The sequence below is a fragment of the Prionailurus viverrinus genome, chromosome D3 (genome assembly GCF_022837055.1).
Source record: "Prionailurus viverrinus isolate Anna chromosome D3, UM_Priviv_1.0, whole genome shotgun sequence".
NCBI classification, from domain to species: domain Eukaryota; kingdom Metazoa; phylum Chordata; class Mammalia; order Carnivora; family Felidae; genus Prionailurus; species Prionailurus viverrinus.
Genome location: NC_062572.1, coordinates 16,571,060 through 16,591,845, shown reverse-complemented (window position 1 = coordinate 16,591,845; position 20,786 = coordinate 16,571,060). Strand labels below are relative to the sequence as shown.

The 20,786-nt window shown below is 49.3% G+C and overlaps 1 protein-coding gene across 2 annotated transcripts in view; it reads left to right on the top strand.

The window, feature by feature from the left end:
- The window catches only part of GCN1 (GCN1 activator of EIF2AK4), a 58,991-nt gene that overhangs the window by 8,826 nt on the left and 29,379 nt on the right, over positions 1–20,786 (top strand). Inside the window, exons 3-26 of one of the 2 annotated variants that reach the window (XM_047828454.1) lie at positions 354–417; positions 929–1,060; positions 1,574–1,682; positions 5,527–5,625; positions 5,712–5,846; positions 6,978–7,046; positions 7,169–7,277; positions 7,749–7,823; positions 8,422–8,550; positions 9,068–9,118; positions 9,404–9,502; positions 9,722–9,895; positions 11,424–11,576; positions 12,723–12,815; positions 13,889–13,964; positions 14,113–14,272; positions 15,292–15,481; positions 15,580–15,704; positions 16,506–16,684; positions 16,983–17,076; positions 18,197–18,310; positions 18,403–18,601; positions 19,489–19,644; positions 20,130–20,311. In XM_047828454.1, the coding sequence (XP_047684410.1) occupies positions 354–417; positions 929–1,060; positions 1,574–1,682; positions 5,527–5,625; positions 5,712–5,846; positions 6,978–7,046; positions 7,169–7,277; positions 7,749–7,823; positions 8,422–8,550; positions 9,068–9,118; positions 9,404–9,502; positions 9,722–9,895; positions 11,424–11,576; positions 12,723–12,815; positions 13,889–13,964; positions 14,113–14,272; positions 15,292–15,481; positions 15,580–15,704; positions 16,506–16,684; positions 16,983–17,076; positions 18,197–18,310; positions 18,403–18,601; positions 19,489–19,644; positions 20,130–20,311 (2,966 nt within the window). Of the gene's footprint in view, positions 1–353; positions 418–928; positions 1,061–1,573; positions 1,683–5,526; positions 5,626–5,711; positions 5,847–6,977; positions 7,047–7,168; positions 7,278–7,748; positions 7,824–8,421; positions 8,551–9,067; positions 9,119–9,403; positions 9,519–9,721; positions 9,896–11,423; positions 11,577–12,722; positions 12,816–13,888; positions 13,965–14,112; positions 14,273–15,291; positions 15,482–15,579; positions 15,705–16,505; positions 16,685–16,982; positions 17,077–18,196; positions 18,311–18,402; positions 18,602–19,488; positions 19,645–20,129; positions 20,312–20,786 lie in introns of those variants that run through there. The other variant, XM_047828455.1, reaches the window with a different exon arrangement.

Here is a 20,786-nt window from a genome sequence, read left to right as displayed (position 1 = left end):
AAGCGAACAGCCTGCCGAATATTCACAAACTTGACTACCTGTGTAACCAGCACCCAGGTCAAGAAGCAGAATAGTCCCAGTGCCCCAGAAGTGTCACTTGCCAGCATGTTAGATTTTGAGGCCACCAACATCGTCTTAGTTTCATTCCTTTAACACATGTCCGCTGGACAGCCTTTCTATACCAGGTGTTTTTCTGGAGTACGATTTTGCTGTTGTTTCCTTCAGGGAATTCTATCTCCAACTTATGGGAAGTGTCCAGTGAGTAGAGATTATGTCTGGCAGAATGCCTGGCTCAAGCAGGGGCTCATGAAGTAGTTTCTACTGATTAATTTGTGTGTGATCTTTGGTTTCAGATCTGCCAGAGGGAGCAGTGAAAGGGCTCTGCAAATTATTCTGCCTGACTCTACACCGGTACAGGTGAGTCCCTACTGAAGACCCTGTGCCTCCAGCCCTTTGTGCAGAGAGGTGGTACAAGACAGCGTTTAGAGGCTGGGCTTTGGAGAGGTGTCACCTTAGCCTCTCTGTGCCTCCGTTTTCTTCATCTGCAGAATGGGGATTGTGCTGTTGTTTACCTCATAGGTGGTAATTAGTAAGTGTAAAGCTCCTGGGACAGTGCCTGCCACGTCATGAGTCTGTACGCCATAAACAGCCATGCGTGTAAAAGCACTTGGCCTGGTTTGAGGTCCGTAGTAAGTGGTCCATAAATGTTGGTGTTGTCCTTACAGCTCTGATGGCTCATTTGCTCTTGTTAGCTGCTTCCAGAATTCCAGGAGGAGGTGGATTTCTCTGGTTATTTCCTAATCCCATCATCTGTGATCCACTGGAATATATAGTACAATCCAATTTTCCTGAGAAAGACCAGCGCTTGGCCTAAGCTGCCCTGCCCCTGTGCCCAGTGTTCACCTTTCCATTTCATTCGTTCCTCTAGAGATGCAGCCTCCCGCAGGGCCCTGCAGGCTGCCATCCAGCAGTTGGCTGAGGCACAGCCAGAAGCCACTGCTAAGAACCTTCTGCACTCTCTGCAGTCTTCAGGCATTGGCTCCAAAGCTGGTGTCCCCAGGTAAAGAGATAAAATGTGTGGCCTACCAGGGCTTGGCGGGGTCCTATTCAGGAGAAGCTGGTGCAGATGACCTGTGTGGAGCAGGTGTGAGCATGTCTGTCTTTCCTCTCTGAAACTCTGGCGCCAGCAGTCTGCCTGCTGTGTGGAGGGAGGAGCCAGGATGTCAGGCTCAGTGGACAAACTGCTTTCCTGAGGAACAGGGTTGGGAAACCAGTGGAAGCAAGGCCATTTTGAAGGGAAACCAAATGTCCACTGGACACTGTTTGAATAGGGGAAAGCATCTTTTTTGTTTTTATGGTTGTTGAGTGCTAAGAGGTGGGAGTTTGGCTGCTGAGTTCTGCATTCCTTGTCCTGAGTTGTTACAGATGATTTACGAGGAAACAGTTTCAAGTTCTCTCCAGGTGTAGGTCAAGGGAGGGTCCTATATGCCAGGCAGGGCCTTGCGGTCAGCATTTGTCCCCAAGGTGGAGGCTCCTGCTCTGCACTCATCCTTTGCCTCCCTGCCCCCTGCAGTAAGAGTAGTGGCTCTGCTGCCTTGCTGGCCCTGTCCTGGACCTGCCTACTGGTGCGCATTGCCTTTCCTTCGAGAGCCAAGCGTCAAGGAGACATCTGGAACAAACTGGTAGGTTCCATGGGTCTTTGCAGTAGTGGCAGTCAGCTCTCTGCGCAGAGTTGGGACATGTTGAAGCACCTTCTCTGGCCAAGTGCTCTTCTTGGTGCTGGTGATCAAGCACTCTGAATTGTCACGAATGTGTGATGCTGGTGGATGGACGTGAGTACAACATAATAACATCCGTCTGTCCATCACATATGTTTGAGCTTCTCTGTCAGGCATGGTGCTAGTCTCTGGGAATACACTGATGGGCAATTCCTGCCTTCAGGGCATACGTGGAGGACATGATAGGCCAGAGCAGGGAAGACAGAAAGCAAGTAAATTAGAAAATGCAGTAATGTAGGGGCGCCTGGGTGGCGCAGTCGGTTAAGCGTCCGACTTCAGCCAGGTCACGATCTCACGGTCCGTGAGTTCGAGCCCCGCGTCGGGCTCTGGGCTAATGGCTCAGAGCCTGGAGCCTGTTTCCGATTCTGTGTCTCCCTCTCTCTCTGCCCCTCCCCCGTTCATGCTCTATCTCTCTCTGTCCCAAAAATAAATAAACGTTGAAAAATGCTTTAAAAAAAAGAAAATGCAGTAATGTAAATTATTATTATTATTCTTTTTCCGGCTAATCATTCCTTTCCCTGTGTTTGGATTTCAGTGTCGAACTGGCTAATGGAACAGAATTTTCTTGCCATGTGTTTTGATCTTTTAATTCTCTCCACCTGTTCTGTGCCTGCTTCTTCCACCTTCTCTGCCTTGCCTTTCAACATGTCTGCTAACCAGAGGTGGCCCAATAGGCCAGATTGGGAGGTTCTTTTGAACATCTAGATATGCTTAATGGAGGGCAAGAGGAATGGTCTTATGGTTCATTGAAAAGGAGCCCTAGGGCCGTCTGGGTGGCTCAGTTGGTTAAGCATCCAACTCTTTTTTTTTTTTTTTTTTTTTTTTTTTTAATTTTTTTTGTTTCAACGTTTATTTATTTTTGGGACAGAGAGAGACAGAGCATGAACGGGGGAGGGGCAGAGAGAGAGGGAGACACAGAATTGGAAACAGGCTCCAGGCTCCGAGCCATCATCAGCCCAGAGCCCGACGCGGGGCTCGAACTCCCGGACCGCGAGATCGTGACCTGGCTGAAGTCGGACGCTTAACCGACTGCGCCACCCAGGCGCCCCATGCATCCAACTCTTAATTTCATTTCAGGTCATGATCTCATGGTTCGTAGGTTCAAGCCCTGTGTTGGGCTCTGTGTGCTGACAGTGTGGAGCCTGCTTGTGATTCTCTCCCTCTCTCTGCCCCTCCCTTGCTTATGCTGCTCGTCCACTTGTGGTGTCTCTCTGTCTCAAAATAGATAAACTTTAAAACAAAAGAAAAGGAACCCGAGGTATGGTTCTGATTCTCAGCCATGACATTTGGCCATATATGTAACCTCTGAATCTGTTTCCCATTTCTGCAAAATGGGGAAAAGTGCCACTACCCCATCCACCTCCATGAGTTGTCGTGAAGAGGGGCTCAAGACGAGGTGTGAAAGGGCTGTGGAACGTTACAGAGGGCTGTACAGGTAAATGAGAGGCATTAGAAAACTGTAGCACCTCTCCCTGAAGCAGCTTGTTAATAAGACACATTGATGAGCTTGTCCCTGGGAGCTTACCCAGCAATCCTCTGGGGATGACTATGGAGTGGCCATCAGTGACTGCCTGAAGGGTAAGAACACTGAAACCTGATACATAATGGATAGTGGAATTGGACCCCCTTCAGAGTGTGGGTTTCATTGCTACCAAAATCATCTTTTTAAGATGCTTTATCAGGGGCTCCCTCCTTGGCTTATCTCCAGTGATTTCTTATTATCCCAGGTAGGTAAGTATACTTGTGTGTTAACGAGTGGCAGGGGTCAACTCTGGAGTGTTGTCTTTGTGGGACAGAATGCATCAGGAGCATGAGACCGTGTTTATTTTTCCAGCGTCTTGAATCTGGGTTTTTCCTTTACTCGTTGCCGATGTCAACCATACACATAGATCGTAGTTCATTCAGTTTCTCTAGGAGCTGCAGTAAGAGCTGGGAACAGGAAAGAGGACCTTGCCCTCATGGAGCTTACACTCTTGTGGAGGAGGTAGATGCCACACAGGTCTGCTAAGAAATGGTAAGACGAAGGTCACACAGCAGAAGGGCAGGTAGGAAGGAGGAAAGAGTGTGGTGCAGGGTGACAGTGGGAGGAGGCTTCAAAGGAGGCATCATATGAGCAGAGACCTGAAGGATATGAAGGAACAAATCATGCCCAGATCAGGGGTTAGAACATTCTCAGGAGAGGAACAGCAATATAGTTCTGAATGTGGTGTCAGCAAGCTTAAAAAGCTATTCTAATTAAAAAAAAAAAAAATTCAAAATGGGAGAGACATAGAAGGCTACACCAGTTTCCCTCCCTAGCCACCTGGGTCCATCTATTACTTATTCCTTGTGTGTGTGGATACATTCTCTGTATATACTGCTGAACAGGGTTTCTTATATAGTAGCATACTGAACATACTTTTTTCTTTCATCTTGTTTTTTTCTCTAAGCAGATTTAGAATTTGTTCCAGCATAGCATATAAAGAGGTTTTTTTCTTTTTCTGTTTATTATTTTCTAAAAATGTTTATTTATTTATTTTGGAGAGAGAGCATAAGCTGGGGAGGGGCAGAGAGAGAGGGAGACAAAGAATCCAAAGCAAACTCCAAGCTCTGGGCTGTCAGCACAGATCCTCACGCGGGCTCAAACTCACCAACCACGAGATCATGACCTGAGCTGAAGTCGGATGCTTAACTGACTGAGCCACCCCGGTGCCCCTCTCTTTCTTTTTTTAAATGTTTATTTATTTACTTTGAGAGAGAGCACACGTGTGTGCATAAGTGGGGGAGGGGCAGAGAGAGAGAGAAAGAATCCCAAGCAGGCTCCATGCTGACAGCATGGAGCCCGATGTGGGGCTTGAACCCACGAACCATGATATAACCTGAGCTGAAATCAAGAGTCTGATGCTCAACTGACTGAGCCACTCAGTTGCCCCAAGAATTTCTCATTCTTGATGACTGTTTACTGATCCTCTGAGTGGAGGTATGGCAGTATATATAACTAATCCCCTGTTGGTGGCCATTTTTGTTGTTTACTGTTTTTTTTATAGTAAGAGACAGTAAACAACAAAAATGACCATTAGTAGGCCTTTGAAGAACCTCATGCACCTGTTATTTTGTGCATGTGCAAATGGAGTACAGCCGACTTCTTAAGCACACGCTTTTTGTTAGGGTAGTAATTCAGACTGCTCACCAGTGATGGGTGTTTGTGGCACATAAAGTCTGAGGTTTTTTAGTTGAGCACCTATTATGTGTTTCACTCTGGGTTGGACAGTGAGCTCCACAGTCTGGGATCATCCTGTCGGTCTTCACTTCCATATCCAAAGTGCCCAGCATCGTGCCTGCCCTTTAGTCAGTATTCAGTAAGTATTTGTGGAATTAATGAAGGAAAAGTCAAGGCAGATATGAAACAGGATGCTTATCCTTTTCCTGCATGAGACTTACCTCACTGGAATTATATATTCTAGTGTGTTTATTTTGTAGTGTCTTTTTCTCTCTCTGGACTCTAAAGTGCATGAAAGTAGGGACCATGTCTGTCTCTTTTCTCTTTGTGTTTTCATTGCCTGACTCCTAGGTGCTCAACAAATACTTATTAATGGCGTGTTCGAGTGAACAGATGTAATTCTGGGACAGGGCCATTTGGGGGTGGGGGAGGGAAGAGGATCTCGCTGGAGTTGAGCAGGCCTGATGAAGGTCTTGGGCAGGCGGTGAGGGTCAGGGGGCCTCCACTCACGTTTCATGTCCTGACTCGAACCTGTCCCGGCCCTGACAGGTCGAGGTGCAGTGCCTGCTCCTGTTGGAGGTGCTGGGTGGCTCCCACAGGCACGCCGTCGATGGTGCTGTGAAGAAGCTCAGCAAGCTGTGGAAAGAGGTGACGGGAGGCATGGTGGGTGGTGCACACTGCTTCTGTGCCACCCTCCACCATGTGACACACCTGCTTTATACTTTCCTCTTCAGAACCCTGGGCTGGTGGAGCAGTACTTGTCAGCCATTCTCAGCCTGGAACCCAACCAGAACTATGCAGGCATGCTGGGGCTGCTGGTGCAGTTTTGCACAAACCACAAGGAGATGGATGTGGTCAACCGGCACAAGGCAGGTGGACTCACTGGAAGTGAGGAGGGGGATCTTATCTGGTCCTTGTGGCCCCAGCCCCGGCCTTCTCTGAAGCCTGTTGGTTTTCTCATAAGAGACTCTGTCCTTTCTCCCTGATATATGAAGTTTGAGGAGCTGGGAAAGTTTTCCCTCCAGCTCTGGCTTGTGGTGAATCCTGGCATAGTTATTGGGATGATAATTTGCCTGTTCATGTAATGATTTAGTCTCCCACAACTGAGCAGTTGCTATGTGCCAAGCACTGGGCCAGCTGTTGGGGTTGCAGCAGTGATCCAGGGAGGTATGATCCCTGCCTCTGGGGAACTGAGTGTGAGGAGTCTGCCATCAGACAGATAGGTCATCTGATTATATCTGTGATAAGAGCTACAAAGGAAAGGGGCAGGAAGCAGTAATACTCTATATTGGGGCACCTGACAGAGGGCATGGGTCATGGGTACAGCTCTATTAAAGAAACTTAAAGGGTGAATAGGTGTTAGCAAGGTCAGGAGGTGAGGAGGGGTATTTTGGTTTATTTATTTATTTATTTAAAAAAAATTTTTTTTTTTAACGTTTATTTATTTTTGAGACAGAGAGAGACAGAGCATGAACGGGGGAGGGTCAGAGAGAGAGGGAGACACAGAATCTGAAACAGGCTCCAGGCTCTGAGCTGTCAGCACAGAGCCTGACGCGGGGCTCGAACTCACGGAGTGTGAGATTGTGACCTGAGCCGAAGTCGGCCGCCCAACTGACTGAGCCACCCAGGCGCCCCAAGGAGGGGTATTTTGGGCAGAGAAAGCCAGGCAGAGGAAGTGAGTGGGGTTGGAGAGGTGTGAGTGGTAGCCGCAGGTCAGCAGGCAGCCTGGGAGCCAGGCCAAGGACTTTGGACTGGATCCTAGCAGCTCTGGAAAGCTGTGGAAGGTTTTAAAATGATGAATGGTATGATCAATGAGCCCTCCGTATGTGATGCTGAAATTTAGGCACTGATTTGTATTTTATTTATTTATTCATGTATGCATGTATGTATTTTATTTTTTATGGATTTGTAGTTTTTAGAGGCACTCCCACAAAAGGGATCTTTTAGGCCAGTGATGAGATACTCAGAATATTGGTCTGACCAGTCTTTGTACTCTGTAGAGTGCCCTATTGGATTTTTATATGAAGAACATCCTGATGAGCAAAGTAAAGCCTCAGAAGTATCTATTGGTGAGTGAGAAGTAGACCTTACCTGGACAAGCTAAATCCCATTTAAATTCTTATTCAGAGCTGTCCTGTATTCTTGGTCTGTTCCCATGAAGTCTGGGTGCCTGACTCCTTTCTCTTTGTAGGATAACTGTGCCCCTCTGCTCCGATACATGTCTCACTCGGAATTTAAGGATCTGATACTGCCCACCATACAGAAGTCCTTACTGAGAAGTCCAGAGAATGTTATTGAAAGTAGGTTGCTGCCAGACAGGATGGTGGGAGGGAGCTGGGTTGCCTGATGAGTTGCATCTCTGGTGCCTGGCCGCAGAAGTGGTGGGGATGGAGCGAAGGATGTATTCACTGTTTACCTCATCGGGACCTTGGGAGAGAGATCAGGGACCCTTTTGAGAATATGTGGAAAGTCATGGGCCCTCTTGCTAAAAGGACGTACAAAAGTATATCGGCCTGGAATACTGCAAACAATTTTAGTTAGAGGTCCAAGAACCTTCTGGAAACCATTCAGGTGAAGAACATCTGCTCTAGACAGTTTGAACTTGTTGTGGAGGTGGCACTTGAAACTATAGGGGCAAAGGTTTGACCACTCACATGACTTTATGGAGATGAAGAATGGTTGCTTTGGTGTGGCGCATTGGCTGGGGAGCAGGGCAGAAGTAGGCATTTATACCTAATATAGACATGGTGTGTATTTTCTGTCCTCCTTAGCTATCTCCAGTCTGCTGGCGTCAGTGACTCTTGATCTCAGCCAGTATGCCCTGGACATCGTGAAAGGACTGGCTAGTGAGTATCCTGACCCCTCTCTAGCCCCTGGGATGGCACCTGGGGTTTTGGATGTATTTTCCCAATTATTTTAGGAAAAAGGGCAGGGACAGCTCAGTCTAGAAATAAATTACATTTGGGACGCCTGGCTGGCTCAGTTAGAGTGTGCAGCTCTTAATCTCAGGGTTGTGAGTTTGATACCCATGTTGGGTGTAGAAATTACTTTAAAATCTTAAGAAAGAAAGAAACTACATTTGCAAAATTTCTTTCTTGATACTCTTTTAATGTTTGTTTATTTGAGAGAGGGAGAGAGAGAAAGAGAGAAAGAATGTGAGCAGGGGAGGGGCAGAGAGAGAGGGAGGCAGAGAATCCGAAGCAGGCTCCAGGCTCCAACCTGTCAGCACAGAGCCCAATGTTGGGCTTGAACTCACAAACCGTGAGATCGTGATCTGAGCCAAAGTTGGACACTTAACCCACTGAGCTACCCAGGTGCCCCGAGCTTCTTTATAACGAGAACACCCAGCTCATGGATGGAAGAATTAGGAACATGGAAAGACAAAGATGAAAGCTTGGATCCTCAGCTCTCAGCACTTTCTGAGCTGCAGCTCTCTGTGTCCAGGTCAGCTGAAGTCCAACAGTCCCCGCCTGATGGATGAGGCTGTGCTGGCACTGCGGAACCTGGCTCGCCAGTGCAGTGACTCTTCTGCGACAGAAGCCCTGACCAGGCACCTGTTTGCTATCCTTGGTGGTGAGTAAGCCTTCCTGGCCATGAGAATGGCTGAGCTGTGGGGCCGGAACCTGCCTGGGACTTGGGGCTCTGAGTCTGCTTATGTCAAGGCCGTGTGGCCAGGAGAAGGCTCTCAGTAGAATGAGACATGGGAAGTGAACATAAGCATGCACAGGGCAGTGTAGATGGGGGCGATCTCTTTTTTTTTTTTTTTAAGCGTAGACATTATTGTATGCATAAAGGGAAACACTAGAGGGAAATACCCCAGAATGTTCATAATGTCTTTGGGTAGTGGGCATGTGGGTGAGTTTTAAATGCTTTCCTTTATATTTTTTGTTTCTCAAATTTTCTGTAAGAGCAAAACTACTGTTCTAATCAGGAAAAAGTCTAGGAAATGTTATAAACCCAGCTTCACAATAGAAAGTCTATTTCTGGAATCAGAGGCTGTCTCTTGGTGTCACACACATGACCACATTAATCACCCCCATGGGAAACGTGGCAGACGTGGAGTTTGAATCTTTGCCGTCTCTCCTCTCAGGCTCGGAGGGAAAACTGACCATTGTAGCCCAGAAGATCAGCGTCCTCTCAGGTATAGTAAGGCAGGTCTGTCATTGGATCTTGACTCCTCTGATAATCCTGGACATCCCAGCCTGTCTGCCAGGACTCTGCTGCCTGCCTGTGTGGCAGGTGGAACTTGTTTGGGTCTAGCGAGAGGGAGGCCTGGCTTCCCTAAAAGGCAGGTCATCTGGAGGGGGGATTGAGGGAAAGGCACTAATGGCCAGAGGAGAGGCATGGCCGCTAGGGAAGTGGGCAGCGGCAGGAAGACTCCTGTGTTTGTGGTTTTGTGCTGAACAGGAAATCCCCTGCCTTACAGGGATCGGGAGTGTCAGTCATCACGTGGTGTCTGGGCCTTCTAGTCAAGTCCTGAATGGGACTGTGGCTGAGCTGTTCATTCCGTTCCTGCAGCAAGAAGGTAACTGTGCCGCATGGTAAGGATGCAATCTGGATCCCCTCTTGACTACGGTTTTCACAGCCAGAGCTGCCTGCCATGAACCCCTTCTGAAGGCAGACCTCCCCTGAAGCATCATGGCTTCCTCCCCCTTGTACCCTTGCTTGCTTTTGGGTGCTGGTGGCAGCGATTGGACATGGGCCTGAGATGCTGAACTGACTGGATTTCTGCTTCTTGCCCTAGTTCATGAAGGCACCTTGGTGCACGCTGTCTCTGTCCTGGCTCTCTGGTGTAACCGGTTCACCACGGAAGTGCCCAAGAAGCTCACCGAATGGTTCAAGAAAGCCTTCAGCCTTAAAACCTCCACCTCTGCAGTGCGGCATGCCTACCTGCAGTGCATGCTGGCCTGCTTCCGAGGTGAGATGCCTCCCCTGCAGGGGTGCCTGAGTCTTCTGGGCATTGTCACCGTCCCCAGCTTTCCCATTCAGTCCAGCTTACTTTGCACCACTTCTTTGAGCCTCTGGGAGCCTCGGGCTTAATCATCCACAAAGCCTGGATCAGTGCCCAGTCTTCACAGCAGACTTTGACTTCTCTCCCATATCACACCTTCAAGTTACAAAGCTTCATTCAGAGAGGACCCAGGACTATAACCTGTCACTATATTATCTGAAATCTTGGGCAAGGGATTGTGAGTTGGCTGATTGAAAAAGTCCAACTTCATGGATACTTTACGTTGGACTTACTGGAAAGCAAGCACTGCCCTTTCTTCAGGGCTGACAAACCTGTCATTTGGGTATGGGCATCTACCTCTTTCCCAGGCAAAGCTGGGGGAAACTTTCCAATCTGCATAGGATCTATGATCTCCTTGATTTCCAAGGTAGAAATCTCTAGTGTTAATTTCTACCTCTCGTATAGGCTATACTTCTTTTAAATTTTTTTCTTTTTAATTTTTATATAGAGAGGACATGAGCTGGGGAGAGGGGCAGAGGGAGAGAGAGAGAGAATTTTAAGCAGGCTTCCCACTCAGTGCAGAGCCTGACACAGGGCTCACTCCCATGACCCTGGGATCATGATCTGATTCAAAATCGGGAGTGGGATGCTCAACCTACTAAGTCACCTAGGCACCCCTAGCCTAGTGTTTCTTTTTTTAAAAAGCTTACGCCTGTGATGAGCTGTGTTTAAAGAAATGTCTAGGAGATTCCACAGAAGGGTGTCCCTTATCTACAGGGCCTGTACTCTCTATGTCAGTTTACAGTTTTGCTGCATTGACCAATCTTGATTTAGATTGAGTTCTAGATAGCAGAGACTTGGTTTAAACTAGTCTCTTCAGCTTGAGCTATTTCTACTTGCCACTTTTAAAGTACACATAATATAAAAGAAACCATTAAAATAAACATTTTTTTAGATTCAAATTCATGACCTCATCCAAATGAAATATGTGTTTTATTGTAAAATGTTCTTATATAACACTTTAATAGTTAAGAAAACATCGGTTTAGCTGTACTTTTTAACAGAATTCTACTTAAAAAAAATTTTTTTTTTAATTTTAACCAAGTGGGTTTAGTTAATAGGTCCATAGGTTGGTTCTGGTTTTGGAATTTGGGTCGTGAGCTTGTCTGGTGTAGGGGAAGAGCCCCAGAAAGAAATTGCTAGGTTTGCGATAGGCCCTGGCTCTCCTCCGACCAGCTATGTGCCCTTGGGCAACTTACTTAACCTGTCTCCGTCTCTTTCCTTACCCATCAAACGGATAACTGAACTATTGGATTTGCAATGATCCTTCTAGCTCTAACATTGTGGTTGTTGGGTTTGCTTCCCCTACTTCACAGCATTTGACAGGGTAACTGAAGGGCTTTAGCATTTCAGACCTCAGTGGATAATTCCTTTCTTGAGTAATCTTGTCACCCCTGACAAGGAGTTTTGTAAATTGCTGGTCCTCTCTCCACAGGTGACACACTATTGCAGGCCCTGGACTTACTGCCTTTGCTCATCCAGACAGTGGAGAAGGCAGCCTCCCAGAGCACTCAGGTTCCCACAGTCACTGAAGGGGTTGCTGCAGCCTTGCTGCTCTCGAAGCTTTCGGTGGCTGACTCGCAGGCTGGTAAGGGTCTAAGCTTGTCCAGGATGGTAGCAGATGACGCCTCATTCATAGTCCTTGGGAGGAGTGTCTTGATGTTTAGGATTTCACAGGATCAGCTTGGTCACCACCATACTGGGGCAGCCACAGGGATGCCTCAGGGTCACACTAGGGATGTGTGCAGGGATGAATCTTAGGGTCACACTAGGAGATGGGAATACAGCCAGTGACTCTTGTCACTGTCCTCCTTTGCACTTTTGCTCAAGTGCTCTGGGACAGGGTTTGTATATAATGTCCAGACTGACCTGGGTTTGGTATAGTGGGACTTTTTTAGAGTGTACCTTGAAAAGCTTCCCCCTAGCCAGTCTTCTTCTACTGAAGATACTGAATATGCCTTGGAAAAGATTCCAAATTGGCACAACCAAAAGAGCTTTCTCTTTCTTTTTGTGGCTTCCTGGTATTCCATGCTTGCTTTAGTGCATGTCCTACTCTGGCTGCAGACATATGTGAACTTATTCCTGTGGTTAGAAATGGAGTTCAGCTCTTCTATACCATTGGGTGCCGTCTGTGTAAATTCCAGAACCCTGCGCTGCCTTGGCAGGAAGGCAGAGATGAACATGACCGCGATTCCACAAATTTTAAGCTGCTTTACTCTAGTGAGAGGAGATGCAAAAGTATGTCCGTTGTTTGAGGTAAAATGTGGCAGTAAAGCAGTTTTGAAGAAGGGATTCCTTTTGGTTTAGGTGCTGGCTGTCAGGAAAGGCTTCACAAAGGAGCCTTTGGACTAGGGTCCTGAAGGAAGGATTTCACCAGCTGGAAGGGTGTGAGTTCAGATCAGCCTCAGCCAGGGAGAGCACGATGTGTGAACAAGTGTTTCAGCCTGGCAGCTGGAGTAGGTGGGACTTCAGGTGGGAGATGTTTGCCTGGGCCTCTGTAGGCAGCAGATGGTTTTCATGTAGGCATTGACACCAGAAGGACTGGTTAGTTCTCAGAATGGGGAGGGGGTGGGCAGTGAGGCTAGGGGTGACCCATCCATGCTGGGGGAGCATTGCTGCCTGCTGCAAAGCAGGGTCTGTCCACGTAGCTGGCCCCAGCAGCTTCAGGATGGAGGGGACCAACCCTGGCAGATGGAGTGAGCTCTGTCATGGAGTGACCTTTTGTTTCTTGCAGAGGCCAAACTGAGTGGTTTCTGGCAGCTGATTGTAGATGAGAAGAAACAGATTTTCACTTCTGAGAAATTCCTGCTCATGGCTTCAGAGGATGGTGAGTGACTTAGTTGGACTTTCTTGAACTTGAGGTTGGGCCTGAGTCTCCCTGGCGGGTCTTCAGAGAGGACCCTTCCCTGACTGCCTGTTGCCTCGACCAGTCAGCTAAGCAAAAACTGGACCAGAGTGCTGTGGTCAGCAGCTGGGCTGTCAGCCACCGTGGGAATGAATGCACCCCTGTGGGGCTTGGAAGGCTGGGGAATGGGGGAGTTGGTAGATTTGTGGAGACAGAGTGCTAATGGTTGTGAGGCTGCAATATTAGGTTTAATTATAGCTGATTGGGTAATTGGTGCTGTCTCGGAGGTTTTCTTGTGTTATTACAAGGCAGCTGAGAAACTATGGTGGAGTGTGGCTGGCTGCACTCCCCCACCAGGAGACACAAAACTACTGGTTTCTCTCCCGGCAGAGAAGGAACAGTTGATCTTTAAATGTAGGTTTAAAATTCTAGGTTGCCTTAGGGGTGTCTGCCGCTAATCAGTGATTTGAAAAGTCTTTTGATTCACAAATCACAACATTCAGTTATAAACGAGCTGAAACTGTTAGTCACTTCCTGATTTAAAAAAAAATTAGTTCTTGTATAGGAAATACACTCACATAATTCAAAAATAAAAGATCCAAGAGGGCCTACGTTGAAAATCATACCCCTGCTTTGATCTCTGGCCATCCAATGTCCCTGGCCATGGAGAACCAGTTATATTAGCTTCTGTGTATCCTTGATATTTTATACTTTATACCAGCAAATGTCTTCTTGTGTTAGTTCTTCACTTTTTTTACACAAATGGTAGCTTGCCTGCCATACACATTGTGCTATGTAGACTTGGCAATCATTCTACATCAGTATGTGAGTGTCCTCACCCTCTTTTTTAGAACTGCATAGTAATTTTTAATTAGAATGAAGCGTTATATTTTTAATCAGTCCAAAATACTTGTGTACATTGTCGGCAAAAAAGGAACTTCAGATCCAGCGATAATCACATTTACGTTTTGGTGTTCATTTTCCAGGCCTTTTCAGTTCCTTCTGGATGCGTTCTGTATTTTAAAAACACTTCTGCTGTTTGTCTCCCCTCCTAGCCCTGTGTACTGTGCTGCATCTGACAGAGAGACTTTTCCTTGATCACCCGCATAGACTCACAGGCAACAAAGTTCAGTACGTGAGGCCTGTTTACCTTCCCCTTGGGCCACATGGGGCAGACCGCGGCAGGAGCCTGAGAAACAGCGTGTGTGCAGGGTGGGAGGGCTGGCTGCAGAGAGCCCACATCCACCTTCCCCAGGGTGCTATGTCCTTGTGCTTGCAGGCAGTACCATCGGGCTCTGGTGGCCGTGCTCCTGAGTCGTACCTGGCGTGTGCGCAGGCAGGCCCAGCACACGGTCCGGAAGCTGCTGTCCTCTCTCGGGGGCTTTAAGCTGGCATTTGGACTCCTGGAGGAGCTGAAGGCTGTCCTCAGTTCTCACAAGGTGAGGGCAGCTGGGGTCCAGAACCTGGGGCTCACTGACCCACTTAGCCCACCCCAGTTATGCCATGGGAGTTCGCTGGTCTCTTCCTGGGCTGTTCTCACTGAGACACTTGTGTGATGCCAGAATCTTCTGCCCTACCCTTGAAGCTCTGATAACATCTTATTTCATATAATTTCTTTGTCTTTTCAGAGATGCTTTTCTTGTCAGAATTGTGACCTGTAGTTGAATCTTTTTATCACTGAGTAATGGAATAACACTTTCTTTTTAAAGCATTTTATAATTTTTAGAGCATTTGCAACCCATTCTCTCTTTTGCTTTTTTCACACTGCTGTTACAAGGCAGGTAGGCTATGGGGTGCTTGGGTGGCTCGGTCAGTTAACATCCAACTCTTGATCTCGGCTCAGGTCATGATCCCAGGGCTGTGGGATCAGGCCCCACTTTGGGCTCTGCACTGAGCATGGAGCCTACTTAAGATTCTCTCTCCCTTTGTCCCCTTCCCCTGCTCATGCACTCTCCCCCTCTCTCTCCCTTACTCTCAAAAAAACAACAAAAAAAACCAGGCTAAATATCTTTATTTTATATGAATTGTCCAGGGTCCAGCTGAAATGACTTGCCCAGCGTCCCCCACCAGTGGGTGACAGAAGTGAGAGTAGACCCCAAAGACCAGGTCCCTTGTTAGTGCTCTTTGTACTCCGTGTCCCTCCCTCCCTAATCCCGCTTGAGGGATGTGGGCCAGTGACAGACTTGTGGTCTCTCTGGCTGGGTCTCCTGGACCAATTTCTGTGGCCACCTTTCTCCCCATGGGCTTTTTAGGTGCAGAGTCATTTGTGCTTCCTCCTTCCAGGCACATCTCACAGCCTGCAAGTCCCATGCAGGGAGCTAGGCATGTCTCTCTCCAGCAGGAACCCCAGAGAACACCATGTGTGAAAGGCAGCCGTGCCCCTGGCATCTTTGTCTCTTGTGTGCCAGGCCTGCACAGGGTGCTGAGTAGTGGGGGCTGATGAGTTGTTTCCTTGCAGGTGCTACCTTTAGAGGCTCTGGTGACTGATGCTGGGGAGGTGACTGAGGCAGGCAAGGCCTATGTACCTCCGAGGGTCCTGCAGGAGGCTCTTTGTGTCATCTCTGGGGTGCCAGGACTGGAGGGTGACATTACCAACACTGAACAGCTGGCCCAGGAGATGCTGATCATCTCGCATCACCCATCCTTAGGTCTGTGCCTGGGGCGAGTGTGGGAGGGGCAGGGACTCCACTGGGCAGGATGAGGGTAGGCTGGGCAGAAGGCCTCAAATTGCTCCCCTTCTCTTCAGTGGCAGTGCAGTCTGGACTCTGGCCAGCGCTCCTCGCCAGGATGAAGATTGACCTCGAAGCCTTCATCACCAGGCACTTGGATCAGATCATCCCTAGGATCACCATGCAGAGTCCCCTGAACCAGGTGATTGGCATATGGACTAGTTCTGGCCTCACGTCAGAGTGTCAGAGGGAGGATTCAACGAAGGAGGTGCAGGTGTGGTGAAACGTGGCCTTGGACCCTTGGGTTGCAAGTGACAGAAAATGCAAACATGGTTTAAGCACAAGAGGGAGCTTCCTGCCTCTTCTCACTGCTGAGTCACAGGATATGACTGGCTCTGCACGATGCTGGCTACGGGGACTCAGATGTTATCTTCAGGACACTGTAGGTGGTGTCTCTCTTACTCTCTGCCATCTCTCTGTCTCTTCCATCTGTGTCTCGTCTCTGCTCTCCATGATGGGGGCTTCATTCTCCAACAGTCTCTTCCTCCCTGGTAGCAGGGCAGCTGACACACTTCCAGGCTTATAGCTTGTCCCTATCAGCCCAAGTGAGAAAAGCTTGTGTTTTCCAATCATTTAAACTGGCATGGGGTCTCACTGCCCTTGTTGACCTGATTTGGGGCCTGTGTTTGTTTCTGAGCCTGTCCTTTTGGGCTGTGTCATATGCCCACCTCTGGAAAAGGTGGGGGCAGCTTCACTTGCACCACAGAGATTGAGAGGAGAGGAGTGTGTCACCCAGTCAGGGTGCTGGTACCAGACCAAGCGGGAAATGCTTCCTGGGAAGGCAGGCACACACTCCTACTGTTTATGCCGGGGAGGGGCCAATGCTCAGAAAGAGCAGGCAGTGGCAAGAAGAAGAAGAGCTGGTAGCCAGGGTGTTTAGGCATGGCAGGACCCCTGTCCAGTGCCGGTCTTGGTGCATCCTGACCCTGTCTGTGTTTGACAGTCTTCCATGAATGCCATGGGCTCCCTCTCCGTCCTGTCCCCGGACCGGGTCCTTCCACAGCTCATCAGCACCATCACTGCCTCCGTGCAGAACCCTGCATTGCGCCAGGTGACACGGGAGGAGTTTGCCATTATGCAGACTCCTGCCGGCGAGCTGTATGACAAGTCTATCATCCAGAGGTGAGTCCCCACTCATGGGCTCAGTTGCCCCAAGCCTTAGTTTTCTTACCTATAAGAGAGAGAGGCCTCCGTTACAGAGTTGTTGCAAGGAATCAATTAAACCACTTTTCCATTCGTTGGACAAGTACTGCTCTGTTCCAGGCACATGCTTAGGCTTGGGATACAAGAGCATTTCAAGTCTCTGGTACTTTCCTGGTGCATACAACTTCAAAGCTAGCTGGGGTTTCACTACTGGTGGGAGGCTGGAGGACCTGGTGGCTGTTTTGAAGCTGGCTGATCACCTGCTTTGATGTTTCAGTGCCCAGCAGGACAGCATAAAGAAAGCCAACATGAAGCGAGAGAACAAAGCTTATTCCTTTAAGGAGCAGATCATTGAGCTGGAGCTCAAGGAGGTGAGTACATGGAAGCATTACACGTGAGGTGGCTGCTGAGTTTGTGGCCTCAGGCTGGTGACTTTCCCTGCTTTGTGTATACCGTTCCTTGGGGTCATCCTGAGGCCCATGGCACACTCTTCTGACCCCTCCACCAGTCCGGGGTCCCCCTACCACCCTTTTTACTTAACCCTTTCTTTAGCTTTTTCCACCCCTCAACTCAAGGAAGACAAATTTCTCTCTCTGCTGAGGGCCAATTCCTACCTTTCTCCCACCAAATGGTGTGACTTGATTCCGTGCCTGTTACCCCACCGCCTAGAGGCTGGGACCCGTCTTTCCTCCTGAGAGAATGCATAGGGCCTGGCCCTATGTAGCTTTTGGGGAATTGTGTATTCGGCTTGTTAACCGAGCCGATTCTGACAGCAGAGCAGGTCCCTTTACCACACTGGGCCCTTTACCACACCTTGTCTCCCTTGTCCCCCTCTCAGGCAACCACCCTGCCCACCCAGTCCAGAGTAGACCCCACCCCTCTTCCCACTTACTGTGCAGCATATTTCATTTCTTCATTTATAACCTTCATCCCGCTGTCAAGTCACCCTGTTCATGTTCATTGCTTGTCTTCGCCCACTAGATTGTGAGCTCCGTGAGGGCAGAGACTTGGCCTTCTTCCCCGCAGTATCCCCAGCATCTAGAGCAGTGCCTGGCGCAATGGAGGTGCTCAATAAATGCTTGTTGAATGAATGAGTGATTTCTTGGCCTTTTTTAGGCTCCAACTTATACTAGGGGAGAGCATCTGTGGGAGGGAGACTAAGGTTTAGAATCTGAAGCTGCATGGGTAGGATACCCTTCCCAGCTCACTGAGGGACTTTTCATTTTTCTAACATATTAAAGGCTCTTCTTGCCTTTGTCAATAGAGAATGCAATAAGAAATTACTTCTCTACTGCTGTCTCCATCCTCTGGAAACCAGGTGGCTGTGGACTTTGTGGGAGGTGGGGGAGGCCACGTGGCAGGTTTGGGGGCCCAAGTCACAGACTTTGGGCTGGCATGGTGCTGATTGTGGGACAGATCTCACTCCCTACTCTGTGGTAGGGAGGGAGGTCTGTTCCCTGGAGACGGAATTGGTTTGCTCGTTGCCTTTAGGAGATAAAGAAGAAGAAAGGTATAAAAGAGGAGGTGCAGCTGACCAGTAAGCAGAAGGAGATGCTTCAGGCCCAGCTGGACAAGGAGGCGCAGGTCCGGAGGCGGCTGCAGGAGGTGAGTGGCTGCTGCTACCACAGGCTAGACCCGCCCCTTGCTGTCCGGAGCAGGCCCTGCTGACCTGCCTCCTCGGCCAACTCTGCTTGCAGCTGGACGGTGAGCTGGAGGCAGCGCTGGGCCTGCTGGACACCATCCTCGCCAAGAATCCATCTGGCCTGACCCAGTATATCCCTGTTTTGGTCGATTCTTTCCTGCCCTTGCTGAAATCTCCCCTGGCTGCTCCCAGGATCAAGAACCCTTTCCTGTCCTTGGCTGCCTGCGTCATGCCCCCTAGGCTCAAGGCTTTGGGTTAGTTCTTGTTTGCTGGCTGTGGGTGGGGCCCACGGCAGCTCGGGAGGGGGTGGGGGATGCCCCTGAGCGCCTGTGGGGAGGCACACGGTGGTCTAGGCCAGCGACTTCTGTTTCCATAGGGAAGCAGCCTTGGAACCTCAAGCTGTATATCCTTGGGATCGACATGGAGCTCCCTCCTCTGTGCTCCCTCCTGTTTTATGTCTGTTGGTCCCTTCACTCTGAGTACAGACTTCTAAACACTAATCAGTGTGGTCTTTCTGTAACAATTTTAAAACTAATCAGTCAGAAATTCAGTGGCAATGGGGTTGGTTTGATGCTACGTGGCTGGTCAGTGCAGCCCAGAGCTGCTGAGCAGCCACGTGTCCATGATGAGAGGTCTCTGTGACCCTTAGCTTTTTGTTAGCTATGGAGATACAAAGACCAGGTAGTGGCTGGGTGTTATGGTGGCCTCACTCTCAAGGGTTAATGGCCTTAAGCAGACTTTCTAGCTTAAAGGGTATATTCCTATGGGTGTGAGGCTAGAATCTGGGAACGGTTCTGAGTGGAAAAGTTAGTTGGTGCTTATGGAGCCTGCCAAAACTGTTAATGGCTGGCTGGGCTTATTACACGGAAGGTGGGAGCTCCAAATGGGTAGAGCTTTACCCTTTCTGAACAACTCTGGGCTCACACTTTTAACTTCTTAGTGTTGGAAGGACAGCTCCTGCTGGCCTACGTGCCCCCCCCGCCCGTGCTGCCATGAACATGAAATGAGAAATTAGGTTTGGCACAGCAGAACTAGGATTAAGGGATAACGTGCCTCTACCTGGGGGCCCTGGTTTGTGCCCAGGCTGGATTCTGTGTCTTTGTATCGGTCATCCCCTTTGGGTCCCTTCTGTTGGACATAGGCACTTTGGTGAGCCATGTGACTTTACGCCTGCTGAAGCCAGAGTGTGCCCTGGATAAGTCATGGTGCCAGGAAGAGCTGTCGGTGGCCGTGAAGAGGGCGGTGACCCTGCTGCATAGCCACACCATCAGCAGCAGGGTGGGCAAGGGTGAGCCAGGTGAGGAACAGTGCAGGTAAGGGCAGCGGGCACGAGGTGGTATATGCCGGTGCAGCAAGTTCGTGAGCCTCAATGTTCCCCAGGGCTTCCTGCAGCTGTGGCCTTGGGCGAGTCACTTTCCTTCTTGGCCTTCGTTTCCTCCTCTGAAAAATGGGGGGTTGGACCAGATGGAGAATTTCTGAGTCCTGGTATTCTGTGAGCTACTGTGACCCCTCCCCACCTTGGGAGCCTGCTTCTTGTCACTGGAATCTACCTGTGTGCTTTACCTTTCTCATCCTGGAACTGGGCAGTGTTTGGGGTAGGAGCATGATGGGCTGCAGAACCAGGCTACCAGCTTTCATCCCTGTCATCATATCCTGTGCTTCTGGGCATCAGAAGGAGCCTCCAGCCTCCTTCACCCCTCCGCCTGCTCACCTGGAGAATGGAAACTGAGGCGGCAGCTTGGCAGATGCCTGCAAGAGTGTGTCTGTTGCTTACTCTCACAGATGCTGCGCCCCTGTCTGCGCCAGCCTTCTCCTTGGTCTTCCCGTTTCTAAAGATGGTGCTGACTGAGATGCCCCACCACAGCGAGGAGGAGGAAGAGCACATGGCCCAGATTCTTCAGATCCTCACCGTCCATGCCCAACTGAGGGCCTCACCTAACAATCCCCCAGGGCGCGTGGATGAGGTTGGCAGGGGAGCTCATCTCTATCCTTGGCTTGAGGCGGGTCAGGGAGGCAGGGGCTCTCCACACTTGGTTGGCCTATCACGGGTTCTGGTGGGGTAGTAGAGTGTGTGCATATATCCAGCGCAGCAGCCATTGGTGAGGAGAACCCAAATGTTCTCTTTAGTGCAGCACTGACAGCCTCAAAGAAGCTTACAGGTCTCTTGAGAGTTTCTGACTTGGAGAAGTTGGAAGGATTTTTTATTAATTTATTGTGTGGTTTTTGTGTGTTTTTTTTTTGTAATGTTTATTTACTTTGAGAACGTGCGAGCAGGCAAGCGGCAGAGGTAGAGGAAGAGAGAAAGAATCCCATGCAGGCTCCATGCCGTCAGCAGAGAGCCCGATGCAGGGCTCAAACCCACAAACCGCAAGATCATGACCCAAGCCGAAATCAAGAGTCAGATGCTTAATCGACAGAGCCACCTAGGCACCCCTGTTT